This window comes from Lepisma saccharinum, chromosome 23, assembly GCF_977018435.1.
Source record: "Lepisma saccharinum chromosome 23, izLepSacc3.1, whole genome shotgun sequence".
Lineage (NCBI taxonomy): Eukaryota > Metazoa > Arthropoda > Insecta > Zygentoma > Lepismatidae > Lepisma > Lepisma saccharinum.
The window spans coordinates 13,937,026-13,952,128 of NC_139251.1; the positions used below are offsets into that span (position 1 = coordinate 13,937,026).

At 36.5% G+C, this 15,103-nt stretch overlaps 1 protein-coding gene across 1 annotated transcript in view; it reads left to right on the forward strand.

The window, feature by feature from the left end:
* Positions 1–5,392: 5,392 nt before the first annotated feature.
* Positions 5,393–15,103, forward strand: part of Nup214 (nuclear pore complex protein Nup214) — a 98,654-nt gene continuing 88,943 nt past the window's right edge. The window contains exons 1-3 of the mRNA XM_083110206.1: positions 5,393–5,544; positions 9,253–9,388; positions 14,817–15,025. Of these exons, the coding sequence (XP_082966332.1) occupies positions 5,512–5,544; positions 9,253–9,388; positions 14,817–15,025 (378 nt within the window). The 5' untranslated portion in view covers positions 5,393–5,511. The remainder of the gene's footprint in view (positions 5,545–9,252; positions 9,389–14,816; positions 15,026–15,103) is intronic.

The following is a 15,103-nucleotide window of genomic DNA, read 5'->3' on the forward strand; positions in this document are numbered from 1 at the left end:
GAATCTAATCTTTACAATGGTGTAAGATACATATTACCATTTTCGTTGAAAACCCCTGTCACTAAGAACAAAAGATATCCCTAGCGGTCCGTTTCCAATACTAACTGCTTGGGGAAAGTACGGACAGCGCGTTGTATATTGCCAGGTATACCGTTGCTATGGCCACAGCGCCGGAAGTGACGTTCACTAGACCCGCGTACAGGTGCCGGGGTTTGCCCCGAGTTGATATTTTCCTGGAGATGAGGCTTTGCTCGAAAAGGTTTATTATCAGTTACGGTCTCTCATAGTCTCACATCCTCAGACACAGATTCTCAGGCTGTTAGATCTCAGAAAGTGGCCGCCCCTCGATGGATTAAGAGTTTTATGGATGCATGGAGTCTTACAGAGAGTAAGCGCCGTATGTGTAGGGACCTCTGTGTGATAAACGCCGGGGGCAGGTTAGCGCTATGCTAAATAGTGCGCTCGTAGAGTGAAGTCTTGATAAGTGCATTTCTCTGTGTGATGGGGCAAAAGGCAACTTAGAGCATGTGTTATTGGATCTGTAATGGAAAGATGCATATACGGAGTAACGGAGGTATGTGTAAATAAAAATGTATATAACGGGATAACTCCGTGAGACATTATTCCTAGTAACACTGGAGGAAACTTTGGGGCTAAAGGCGGCCAGGGTCGTGGTGCCTCCACCTTCGGCCGTGATCAAGAAAGTGTGGGGCCCTAATTCCAAACCCCCTATACGACTTTGTGGTCTGATGCAATGCACAGGGGAGCATTTTACTTTGACTTTACTTTACACACCGGAACATAAATCCTTCTTTTGCCACACATCGAACAACCAAATCGAAGAATTAAGACAAAAACTACCAAACTTCAACACGTACGTACCAGTTAATAAGGAGCCACGAGCACTTTAGAATACTAAACGACTTAACGAATCAGAAACTTTCCCTCTTCAAATCCAGCAACATCCCCCAGCTCCCGATTCAACCCCTACCTAAGGAATGTAATACCTCCCCCCCCAGAAGATCTCATAGAATCCACCTTCGACAAACTCAACAACAACAGGACATCCCTCCTTCGCATTGTGCGAATTAAGCCTTTAGCTTTTTTGGGGGGAGTGCCCACTCAGTGGTGTATTTGTGATTTCATTTTGCATGGTAGTTTCTAGGAGGGCGGGGCGGGGGTGTGCAAATTTGTATAAGCTACCAGTCAGTCATTGCATGACGGTACCTTAGAACATTGGCCATTAAATTTTATGATAACCTTTGAATGTAATTTAAGTAATAACTAATAAATTTGCAACCATCTATAATAGTGTATTTCATCTTTTTATATGGGGGTTATTCCTGAGTAAACAAAAAATAATCGATCCAGACAATTCGATTATAGATGGTGGGGAAAGAACTTCCGGTTTGGGCGATTTTCCAATGTAAACAAGTGGAATACAGATCGTCACCGAGCTTATTTTATTACAAAAGATCGGATACAAAATTGATCACTTGAAATTTTTGATTGTACCTAGAAAAGATTGGCAATGTCCCGGATCCTTTGGATGAAGATTTACGGAAAAATAGTAGTATTTTCCAAGACAATGTTAATCATCTACCAACAGTTTCGTGTTAAGACTTCTGCAGGTTGAAATAAAGCTTACATAAATTTTAAACATTAAAATGCTTCAATTTCACAACAGTAAAATCTATAATTTTCGACATTGTGTACTCAAACACAGCCCCTTTAATTTTATCATATGGCTTAGAGAGAGCGTCGTCAGAAATTTTTGTAGGGGGTAATGGCCAGTAATAAAAGTAGAAATAATAATAATAATAACAACTGTTATAAATGTTATTATACAATAAATAATTACCAATTAAATGAACAAATTTTATTCGAGATTTATTATTATTTATTTATTAATGCTATTCGATCCACAAGCTGGGTGCATATCCAGCACAACAGTTGCAATACTGAAATGCACAGTTATTGTATTTTATTATTTACTTTTGCAAGTGTCGTCCTAGAAATACTTTAGAAGTTACTAAAACTTTTACTAAAAGTTTACATTCATTACATTAAATTAACTTAAAATTATAATTTTTGCAATTCTGAATGATTACAAACAGTTCCAATTCTTAAATATCGTAGTCAACACATGTTCGTTAGACAATTATAATTTTCGAAGCACGTAAATTATTTTCATTTGATTTACTCCAGTGACGTAGTGTCGAATATAGAGCGTATTTCCTTGTGTTTGTGTCCAGTCTTTTCGCTTTACCGCCTGAATCCACTGATTTTTCCGTATCGGATCTGTCTGAAAACCACTGGTCAGAAGTAGCGAGCTACTTGTAGCGTCGCTACTGTAGCTAGCTACAAAATTTGTAGCGGTAGCTGTAGCGACGCTACATTTTGAAAATTGTAGTTGTAGCGGTAGCGAAGCTACAAAATTCCTGTAGTTGTAGCGAAAATTTCGCTACAGCTACATTTTTTTCAGCATTTTCAGGTGAATTTTGAATGTGGCAACAGCGTCAGAAAAAATCGACAGTAACCCTTAATTTTGCAGGAGGTTCATAGAGACAGTCTATTACATGGAGATACAGATTATCTAGATTGTAGATTATAGATATCTGCATAATTTATTTAATTAGTATCTGAATAATTCAGATATCCAGATAACTAACTGACATATATGAATGAATATATTCCTGCTAAGAGCTACGTTTTTTTAGCTGCATCGTTATTTTGAGGAGAAACATGCCTCGTTCGCTGCACCACTGGAAAAAAGTGCCTCGTTTGCGTCACCCCCCGGAACGAATCCTGTGCATATTCATGGTGTAAGACACCAAAATGTCATTAATTGCTGTGTAAGACACAACTTGCAGTGCAAAAACGAGTGATGGATTCTCCACTGCACTGACAAGGGAATAGTGCCAGCAATAAATGTCTCAGTACGTTAACAGCATTGATCATCGTCAGTATATAGGATCTCACCAGCAGGAAATTATTGTTACAAGAATGATAGAGTTTCTGGAATTACAATTATTTTCGCGCTAGTATTTGTTCACAAATTTTAAAATTACAACATGTTTAGAACACTCAGGTTTACACGACAGTTTCCTCAATAATTTTATCATATTGCACGACTTATTGACTTTCCTGCAGAAACGACAATTTTCTTTAGTTAATATACATAGTTTTCAAATTTATGTATTTCTCCTACTTTTGCGTCACTTTTCTGTAACTTTTGCTAATAATGACATCATCATCATCATCCTTTGCCGTTTCCTGCCTCTGGCTGGGTCGGCATAGAAGTCAAACCTCTCCATTTTTTCCTGGTCTTCCACCACTCCTCTCTTTCAAAGGTGTTCCAATCTTGTCCTCTTCTCCAAACACTCTACACTATCTGCTCTTTCCGCCGACATCTTGGTCTCCCCCTTGGCCTTATTCCCACTCCTTGTGCATTGTAAGCTCTTATTGGTAGTCTTTCTGCACCCATCCTCTTCATGTGTCCGAACCATCTCATCTGTGCCTGATCTATTCTATCCTGAAGCTTCACTACACCCACTGTCTGTCGGATCTCCTCATTTCTTATTCGATCTCTTCTAGTCTTCCTCAAAAGACTTCTTAAAAAATTAATCTCCACTGAATGCATCTTTTCTTTGTCTCTCTATGTCATTGTCCAAGTCTCTGCTCCATACGTAATTATTGGCAAATAGTATGTGCTTTACATTACCTTCTTGCATTTCATAGGTACATCCCTGTTCCATATTAATCTTCGAACGCTTTGATATAGTCCAATACCCATTTGTCCTCTTCTGTTTACCTCCTCATCTTCCACTTCTCTCAATCATGACAATGAGGATGAATGGTTTATTTATTTATTCTCTTGTCTATAGTCGCTTTCTGCCACTTTCAGCTAATTGTGAGAACGAGGAAGAATGATGAATGATGAGCAGTGTGGGGAATGGAGGAGCAGGAGGATCCCATCCTTCCAACTTGGCGTCTTTCCTAGTTTTTGTTTTGAGTCCATTTTATGCATAGATAAGCTGATAGAGACTGGATCCTAACCACTATGTGCTTCCGCTGGGTATCGAACCTAGGGTCCCTTTCAAAGGGCTCCAGGTACTTTTCATTCAAAATGCTGACTTCATATCAGTCTATAAAAAATGAAATATTTATTCTTAAGAAAAATATGTTGATGTGAACATAAATACGTAATCCTACCAAATTTTATTTGTGTATAGTTCTAATAATTAATTTGGGTAACACCCTAATTGCAATATTCATATATCAAATTTGAATTGATATGCCACTTGCATAGGTATGGTATTCTCAAAAACTAGAGTTAAAATAAGTAACTGAAGTAACACTGCTATCAAAATTATCGAATGACTGGAATCATGATAACAAATAACAGAATCTATTTACCAGTAGTAGGTTTTTTTTAATACCCATATGGTTGTTTTCATTTTTTTATGCAGAAGTAGCGCAAAAAGTAGCGAGTAGCGAACAGGAGTAGCGTAGCGAGCTACTTTTTGGTAAATGTAGCGTTCTGATCACTGCTGAAAACTATGCATAGATACCCGAGAAATAATATTTGTTCCCAACCTCGTGCTGAAACCAACAGTCATGCAAGGATTGTCGCCTTCTCTGTGAGACAATAACCTCACACCTTTGAAATGCAGTACATGTTATTTTTTCAAAACCGGAAGTAGCGCCCCCGCCTGCGCCGAACACGAACGAAAATGTAAACATCCGGTGAATAGTCCCATATATTTTAGATAAGATGAGATGATGTATTTTATTTATGAAAGCGAGACCATTTATTTTGGTACAAATGATGTAGGGATCACCAGTTTCTCAAGCAGAATATCCGTGATCATTTTTGTAATGGATAAAAAAAGGAATGTTAGCCCCTGTTAGCTCCCCCCCTCCAAGTGGGCGGACGAAAATCCGCTTATGTCCGACACCGTGAAAATCTTGAATTATGCATACTATTCTTCCACCAAGTGATTATTTTGCATTTCTGGAATAAAAATTGCTAAGGAATTTCATCAACATCAAGACAACCACTTTTTAAGTACGATAATTTGAAAGTGGCTGGTGCTAATTTTTGTTCTGCCAGTTTATGCATATATTCTATCCCGTCGGTGCTTACTTATAGCACACATTTGAACCGCTCCTTTGCCCCACCCTTCGATTCGTGACGTCTCAATATTGCTCATATCTTAAAGCTCTAAAGTAACATGCATGACCTGGGTATACGATGGGAGGGGCTTGACTAAGAAAGGTGGTTGAGAAGCGTGCCGTCACTTACTCGAACCTTTTTTCTTTTTTGACTGACATTTTCACAGACTACAAACGCAATATTTATTTTTGAAGACAAACCGACTCCGACAAACGAAGTTCAGAACCAAGTTGAAACATGTTACCGAAGTTTTCTAAGTTGCAACCATATTAACTTTCGAGTTTATATTTTTATATGAAAGTTGCTGCTGCGATAAAATAATAATAATAATAATGGAAAATCCTCCAGATCCTCGTGATGTACAGGTGAGTGAGTGTACAAACTTGAAATGTTTTTTTTTTTGGTGCAAGGTACATTCTTGTTAGAGAGGAAAAATGCGAAGTTTTACTTATTATAATTAAAAATATATTTTTGGAGTTAGGTGGTACTTCTTTCGTGGTAACGGTTCCAATTGTTTTATGATTTCTCTAGCACAAGGACTAAGAATTTTGGAAATCATTGTCACACGAAATTTGAGCACTGTTGGACATTTATGTTGAAAAAAACAACTTGAAAATTACCTTACGCACTTCTCACGGTCAAGATATTCTCAGTCGACAAGTAACAGTAAATATTGTAGAAGCGTGGAATGAATGTATCATCATGCCATTGAGGCACATTTAGGGGATGTGGAGGTAGGACTCACATTCTCGATCTCGTCAATTTTGTACATGATGTGATCAGCATCACGCTCTGGCCCCCTTCCCCCCCCGCCTGGGTTGCTACCAGGGGTAAGATTTTAGAATACCGGACACAGCTGTAATTTCTGTCCTACTTCTTATACTCACAAAATACGTAGTCCCAATGAAGTATCTGAGGTTAACATGTGGTGTGATGCGTTGATATTGTTATTGGACATGCAGAAGTTGTGGTACTACTTTACTATACCGGAGACACTTATCAATGATTTATTTCACAATTTTTTACATTGCTAACGTACTGTTCTGCAGTGCGGAACATTTCTTTAGGTGAAATAATGAATTTCTAACGAAAATAATGTCTATTTCTTACATTAACGAGTACTTACTGTTGTTCCTTATTTCCCACAAACCATCCACGGGCAGCCCCCAAAATCATCGACTTTGGCCCAAAAATTCACGATAGCCCCACGAACCATCACGGGGACGAGGTATGCCTACTAGGTTAGGTTAGGCCTGTTAGGTTAGGTTCCATTAGCACTCCTTTCATTCAATTTAGCATATCCTGACAATACGAGAGCGTATTGTGCTCTCGTGCAGAAAGCAAATGACGGCAGCAGCAAAAGCACGTCGGAGAGAGATTTTCGTAGAAAACCACACGCATTCACATTAAAATGGATCAAAACTACATTCCCGAACATCAACAACGCTACAGAAAATGATTTGTGTAAGTACTTTCTCCTGTAAATTTGAAGAAATCCGTCTCCGGTATAGTAAAGTGTTACCGAAGTTGTATAATAAACTTTTCAGTTACCACAATCGTTCTCCATATACAAGAATGGAGACCATGTTTGTTGAAATCTTCCGGTAAATAATGAGCAATTGTGCATTGTCGGTTCCGATCACAGGCCACACACACACCATTCACGCATAGCCCCCAAAACAATTCACGGTAAGGTTAGCTTAGGTTAGGCACACTCAAACCGCGATATAACACGTCGATAATAACTGTTGGTACCAAACCGAGCAATCCTAACCTAACCATGTAAAATTATAGTTTGGAATGTAGTTTTAGGTGCTAGATTCTCTTGCGCGAAGCCTTCGGGCTGTTCTTCGTGGTAAAGTAACACGCTAAGGTAACAGACGTACTTTACTTCATAATAACACATTTGTGCAAGCTAAAATCAACTGAAAACGTTTATATACCATGCAAAATATTTCACTTTCTCTAGGGGGTACAGAGGGTTAATGGTACCAATAAAATTCTGGGCGATTTCTTTACAGCCTTCATGCCCTTTAGATGAAAATGTTTTGGAAGACTAATACCCTGAATATTACCTGTTTGCAGTCCTGTTACTGTGAATACAAAATTGAATGAACTTGATAAAAACAACCTAGCAACCACAATTTGTAGGTTAACAAAGCAAAAATCAATATACAGATGCACAGACTCTTCTGAAGCCGTAATATTACAACAAAATTCTTACTCGCTCATTTTATCTACACAATGGAAAATCTTTTTCATTTGTCATTGCACATGCAGTAATACTAAATCTATACAATGAAGCAAAATTGGGTGAAGGAAAATAAAGACATCTCAGGACTTTGGGTTAGGTGGGAGAGTAGCCACAGGCTGAACCTCGCCCTTTAGTAAAAAAAAAATTGAATTGAAAGAAATACAACAATGTGTTTAAACTTTCTATTTATATCCTTCTTCCCACTTACTTAACCCATAAGGATATGTGTATGCATAAAAATTACCCAGCCTATTTTGAAATATATTTTTTGATAAGTTCTAATGAGTGTCTGAGGCCACCCTTCTCAGTACCTCTCCAGCGAACCTTTCCAAGTATCAGGATGTTGAATCAGCTATTAGTTAATTCATTAGTTCTGCTTGCAGGGCCGTAGAAACATTGCCACGGAAAATTTTACCCAACTCACACACGCTAATATGTTTTAGTATGGTATTTCAACATGTTCTTTTTTGAAATTTTTATCAATTGTGTGATTCAATGCAATGTTCAAAATTAATAAAATTTGATTAATCAATCAAGGTATTGCTATTTAAAACAATTAAAATTTTGACAAGAAGTAATATTTCACCTGTGTATTCTTTACACAGTGCGCATCCTTACATTATGGCAGAGAGCACTCATCTTTCCACTCTTTTTCTTCTCATCTTTTATTCAATTTTAACTTTTCATAATGATATGGAAACAATCAAACTTATTCAAATTAGATTTATCAATTAAGGTATTATGTATGCACTTGAAAACAATTTAAATTTGGACTTTAGAGGCTATTTTAATTGTGGGTATTTTTTATCCTGTGTGCATCCTTACATCGTATTGGAGAGTGCACGTCCTGCCAGGTTAAATACTTATTTTTCATGAGTATTTATATTAGTGGTGTGAAGTTTAATTGTTTTGTTTGTTTCTTCGCCCCTCAAATACATACCAAAAGAAAATCGAAAGATAATAAGAAAATATATTAATACCGAATCTCGTCATTGTGGGAGATAACAAAGTCCCCCCAGGAGACAGGGAGAATGAAATTGGTAGACTGCTGGCCATTCTGGTAGTGTTGCCAAGCCTAGACACTCCCAGATTCCAGAATGTGAAGTTAATGCAAAATTGTAGCAAATTCATACTTAGGACATCATTTGCGAGAAGTGTGTGTCCATTTTTAATAAATAATGTAATTTTGAATTTTATTAAATACTTTAATTCTAACCATGATTTAGTTAATATCTTGTGGCATTCGTTAGTGGAATTTATAAATTTATGAATTAGTAATAAACTTTGTATACAAGAGAAAGAATTCATACTTGAATTTAAAACTGGTCTGAGACGGGCCACCTTGTATCAATATTTTTAACTATTATTGTTTGGATCTATTAGAACTATTTCAGAATCAAAGACTTTGCCATCCCATAACAATTTTTACAGTTAAAAACAACTTGTTTGGCCAGTTTGTTAAAATCAGTAACTGGTGAAATATTAGATTACCAGTTTCTGATGGATGCAATGCTCGAATAGAAAATTCAGCTCCAACTTGGTTATTTTAAAACTGAAATTATTGATTTATAGACCTGCCAGCTTCTATGTCATGCTTTGAAGCCAGAGATACCAGGTTCGAACCCTGACCAAGACATGTGTATACAATTGTGCTTGCTCCAACGTAAATAAATAGAGAGAGAGAGAGAGCTAGACTTGATGATGATGAAATTTTGTTCATGTTGATCAGATGATCTGACAAAAATTACATATGTTCATGTAATCACTTCTAAGTTGGCATATCTCTTTAAATATTTAATTAATTAATTTTATTTCACAGGATTTCCAGTTTAAGCTCTTATGTCGCTTGAAACTGTTCTCTCAGGAGGAATACAAATATGAACAGGCTGTGAATCTTGTAGCAGTTGCAAGCAAATATGGTTTGGTGTTTGTGAGTTGTCCAACAGGTTTGAAAGGTATGTCTTTTATTTTATTTTTTGATTCTGAAGGAGGCTGCAAATTAATGGAGTAATGCCAGGGATTTTCTCCCAATAAATCCAAGTGTCCATGACATTTACCGGTAACAGTTCCAAATGTTTAATGGTGAAAGTGTGATTGCAGATTTGTGGAAATGTTTGTTACAGTAAATTTTATACTTGGTGAATGTAATTATCACTGGAGTTCAGAGAAGTGCAATTTATCAGTGCACTTCCCATCAACAAGGTATTTTTCATTCATAGAAGAAAGAAAAAGTATCAATACTGATTTTGGTTGTGAAAATAAATTTGAAACTTCCTGAAAGCAATTATCACTGTTTGTACTTCTGAAAAGTCCTATTGGCAGGAAAAAAAGATGTATGTGGTACCTTATGCAAGCAACCTCATTTCCCACAGACTAGGCATTCAGCTTACTACTATTTGTTGCTGACTCATCAAAGAGGCTCAAGGGGAGTCGTGCTTCAGATGCTCCTAACCTAACTATGAAAGCATTTACTGACATTATTTAAATGCGAAGAGCCCCTTAACCTGGCCTGCCTAACCTAACTACCAAATCATTTACTGTCAGATTAAAAATTTTAGATACTCGAGTTTGGACACCAATTAAAAATTAACCAGTAGACCTACACTAAAAAGAGTTACATCAAAATTTAGCTTATTCAATTCTGTGTTAATCTATGCTAACCATTTTTTTTTCAGTATGCCTTCTACTTTTTATCGTCATGAGAACAATTAAGTTTTGCAAACGATCGCCATCTTTGAAATTCTGTAAAAAAAACTGGCTGTCCGATCGTTAAAAAATTTTAGTAGGGTACAGGCAGAAAGGTTTTAAACACAATTATTAATTTTTAGATTTTCAAAATTTCTCAAAATTGTTTTTAGCAATTTTGCGAAACGTATTAGGCAGTCCTACAAATACAGTATTGGTCTTGTTTTGAATCTCTTTGCAATTTTTTTTTAAAATGCATTATTATTGTCAATTCACATTGCGAAACCGATTTTATACAGATTTTTATTCAGCAGAGTAAAGCTGTTCGCAGAACGTGGCAACACCGCACACATCATTGCCCGTTGAACCACGGAAACTGCCATCTGGTGCTGGGAGTCAACAGTCCTTTTTTTTTGTTACAATAAAAAGTAGAAGACATACTCAAAAAAGAAATGGTTAGCATGGATTAATGCAGAATTGAATAAACTAAATTTTGATGTAACTCGTTCTAATGTAGGTCCACTGGTTAATTTTTATTTGGAGTCCAAACTCTAGTATCTATATGTAGTGGGAGAACAGAAATTTGTTTTATTTTGAGGAGAAGGCCCAGGCTATCAGAGAAAGTGAAATCTTGAGATACACCTTAAACCCAGTTAGAAAAAGAGAACAAAATTGGCTTGTAAAATCTGATGTGAAACAGAAGACTCAGATTCAAATAATGGTTTAGACATGTATGTATCATTGAGTTTTTCTCGTCTATTTTGTCATTCATCCTCAGGGTGGCTACTCACCGGGAATTCCTTGAATTCTGGGAGTTATGCATGAATTATTGGCTCCTGGAATTATGCTTGCATTCTGTATGAATTTAGACATATTAATAAATGCCCTGAGCCAATTTTTTCACAGGTTAGTTTTTATATTTATTGAGGAATGAAAAGAAAGCTGCGTGGAAAATAAAACTTGATTCTCTCAATTTGTTTACTTCTGTACAATCATTTGTTACGTAAAAAATCAATAGTTCGTCACATTTGGAGTTAAACAAATTAAAATGGATGCATCAACACTTTCTATGCATTTTTTTGTTTTAACTTTAGATGATGGAGCCAAGAGATTGATTTTTATTTCAGTAGTGACATAAGAAAAATAGTCATTTTGGTGTAATAGTTAATGCAGGCACATAAGCGCATACTATAATTAGATGCATTTTCAGGAATTCAATATATGAAGTCTCATAAACAATCACAGCTAAATTTAGAAATATGCAGATTTTTTTTTTAATTGTCTATCTGATTAATGGAAAATACAACAGTGATTCGATCAAAATTTTATATAAATATAACTTTTTCCATCAGAACATACTTTTCTTGGCTGTCTAAAGCCAAGTCCATAACATCAAACAATATACTGAAGTTCATAGGTTTCAGTTCCACCCTGGTCATGGGTGTTCTTTGTTAGTGTCCCTTCATCACTCATCCTTGTTGCCACAATTAGCCAAGAAATGGCAGATATTCAATGCTAAATAGCAAAATACATACAGATTGAGGCATGCACAGTGTGTCCAAATTGCTTTTTTTTAGGGCATGCCTTTAAACTGTGATTGCTGACTACTGATAAAGTCCTTTGTTGGTCATTTATTTTTCAGCAGTTTGCTTTTATACTTATGAACATTGCAAAAATATGCAACTCTTGAAGGCTTTGCCATGATATGTTTGACCAGAGATCATGGCAACAGGAATACCTATGTCAACATAAATTTTTTTAAGTGATTCCAGTAAGGGATGAAGGGGAAACGATTTTGAGAAAGTACTTCTTTCTTCCTTTTTTAACATTTTTTTTAACTTTTAAGCTGAAAACAGGCATCTTTAGTCAAGATTTAAATCAGGTGATTTCTTAAAAAAATATCTCTTTAAAGAAATAATTTATAGGATTTGTAGATATCAGAATCACTCTTGGTGAAAGTGAATTTACATTAATCTTGTATTCATTATATGGTGTTGATTAGGCTGTAAGAAAGGAAAAGAAAGGAAACAAAATATATGTACTGATGGGGTGAAGGTCCTACAAAAGGAAATGTAACATGTAAACTGTAATCACACTTATAATTCAATATTTTTGTGGGAAAAATTGCAAACATTTTCTGTAGAATAACATACAAAATACTAATCATGGTAAACCATAAGTAGTGTCTTTATCATTAAGCTTAAAATAAACATGCAGCTGATATTTTGTCAGAAAAGGCATTTCTACATAAAAAAAAGAGATATATCTATATGTGTGCTGCCAAACCATGCAAGTAATTTTAATAATGTTTTTTAAAGCAATAAAAATCGATCTAAATAAAAAGTAAGAATGATTTTTTTAAAATAAAAATCCTGATTTTTATTCACCCTGCCTTTAGTCCATAAACAAAAGCATTGCTCCCAAATTCCCAATGGGGCCCAGTCCCATTCTCAGGTACTTTACAGAGTCCTTTTTTTTCAAACATTTGCAGCTGGATGCACTGCATACAACATACATAGATATAACTCTCGCAATGTCCAGTGAAGGTCACGCCACACACGTACAGTGTTGCCGATAAGTAACAATTTCAACTTTCGATAATAATTGCAAAAAAAAAACATCACGAGGATTTTTTGCACTGAAAAATTTTCTTAGCTATTCAGAAAGAAAATAAAAGCATGCTTCTATGAAATTCACGAGAAAATTATTTTTTTTTACTTCAAACTAAGAAATAATGGAATCAGTGACAAAACAGTTGGAAAAAAATAGTGAAACTTTCTTAAGGTTGGTTCATAGATGCCTACAGTATATATTTTATACACAAAATGTATAAGCATGTGAAGTAAAAAGTAAAATGTTCCAAAATTTCAAAAATTTTCAGATTATGTAATGTAAAATATCGTCGCTGGCTAACTTGCATTCTATTTGATCACGTAAAAACTTTCAGTGAGAAAGTTTGTAAACTAAACATTAAGAACACATACAGTGTCTTTTGAGTGACATGCCAGCTATATTTTATGTTGTTTTTAACGAGCTTTGCCACGCATGCATCTTGCGCTCTGAGCTCTGCTGGCTGTGATGTGTGCCTGGCTACATTTACTTACTGGGGAAACAAATATTTCCCGTAAGGCCACATGTTTGTTCTTCGTCCACAGTAAGAATCATCACTATATCTCTCTTTAACAGGACGGCAACAGGATTAATCATCTAGGGGTGTTGCGGGGTGGATGTGGAATCAAATTAAGGGGGTGCGATGTTGAGAATAAAGAAAACATGAAACAAACATCTATGTATACTAATACCAATCAACTTTTATGAGATTACCATAAAAATATGCCATTGAAAGTGAATTCTACTTCAACAATTGGCTTAATTTTTGTGTATTAGTGTTATTTAGGGCCGATTTTCTGCCACCTGTGACCAATCGCGATAATGAGGATGAATAATTGGATGACATTGATGAATGGACACTCACAAAGAACACATGGCCGGGACTCTAACCAGTGAACTTCAGTGGTGAGAGCAAAATGTGACCACTTGTTGAACTGTGCCACCGAGTCGGTGTTATTTGAAATGAACAAGACTTGTTCAAGGAAGGCCAATGGCATACTACGTATATCATGTTTACATTTCAAAAAAGCGGTTATAAAATGTAAACCAAAAACTACAAACGGCTGGCTGAATAAGCAAAAGGGAAAACAATGCTGGCGAAATATTCCCTGATCTTTGTAGAGACCACCGCTACTACATCAAAGCAAATGTTAAAATTGTCCAGTTCAGTGTTTTTGCATTCCTGTTCATAACTCTTTCTTGGTGACTTGATAACAACGTTCACACCTCGAGGCTCTGCCAAAGTTATAGTACTGCTGACACGTTGTACAGACTTTTTCAGAAATCCCCCAAGCTTCCGCTCTCAGTTTTTATACTTGTGCAAAGTTGATGTGCTTCCTTGCTTCTACGTTATATGGAAGATTTCTGAAAAACTTGTAAACGTTTCCAATAATTACCTTACTTTGTTTTTTAATGTCCGTTCAAGAGGCACGTACACCACCATCACTTGCACCTGCTATTGTACGCAGTGGCTCAGTCGGTAACGCGTCTGACTACCATGCTAAAGGTCCCGGGTTCGATCCCCGGCCGGTTCAAATCCGGGAACTTTACTAACGATGGAAGCGGCCCAGGTGCCCACCCAGCGTCGAATAACATGGGTACCTGGGGGAAACTCTGGGGGGTAAAGGCAGTCAGGGGCATGATGGTGATCACATCACCCCCACTCATGACTGGATCAAGAAAGTGTGGGGCATTACCCCCACACCCTCTATACACCTTCATGGTGTGGTGCTATGCACAGGGGAGCACTTTACCTTTTTTTTTATTGTACCGGACATAGGATGCTGCTCCTCAATGTCATTCATAATGAATGCAAAACCAAATAATTTGCACACAATATAATAGCGAAGATGCAATCACCGGCATACAAACAAAACATGAAGTGTCGACTGAGCAGCTTAGAAGAAGTGTGGCAACCCTGGAGCACCATGGGTGTGGAAGAGGCAAGGGCAAGCTTCGACCTTGACTTGACTGTTTTCGTGAAGAGAACTTTAGTATTGTTATTACCTGTTGTTATTGAACTGTATTGTTTCGTATGGTATTCTCACTAATCCTTGTACTAATTCATGTAATAATTCTACTTTACAGTTTTCAAATCAGCAGATATAATAAAATTAGTAGATGAGTCAGAGAGCCGTGCACCGGAATTTACAAATTTCCCATGCAAGCACATCCCACTGCAGTCACAGCCTACTCATGTGAGTCTGAGTTGTGATCAGAGCTACCTGAGTCTTGTTCTTTTTAAAGATTCTTGTCCTACTGCAGTTGTATATGGAGTTCAGTCTTTTGGTTCTTCTGTAAGTACATTATTTTCCATTTATATGGTTAGTTAATTTTATGGTTGATTGATTGATTGATTTGGTGTTTTAAGTCCA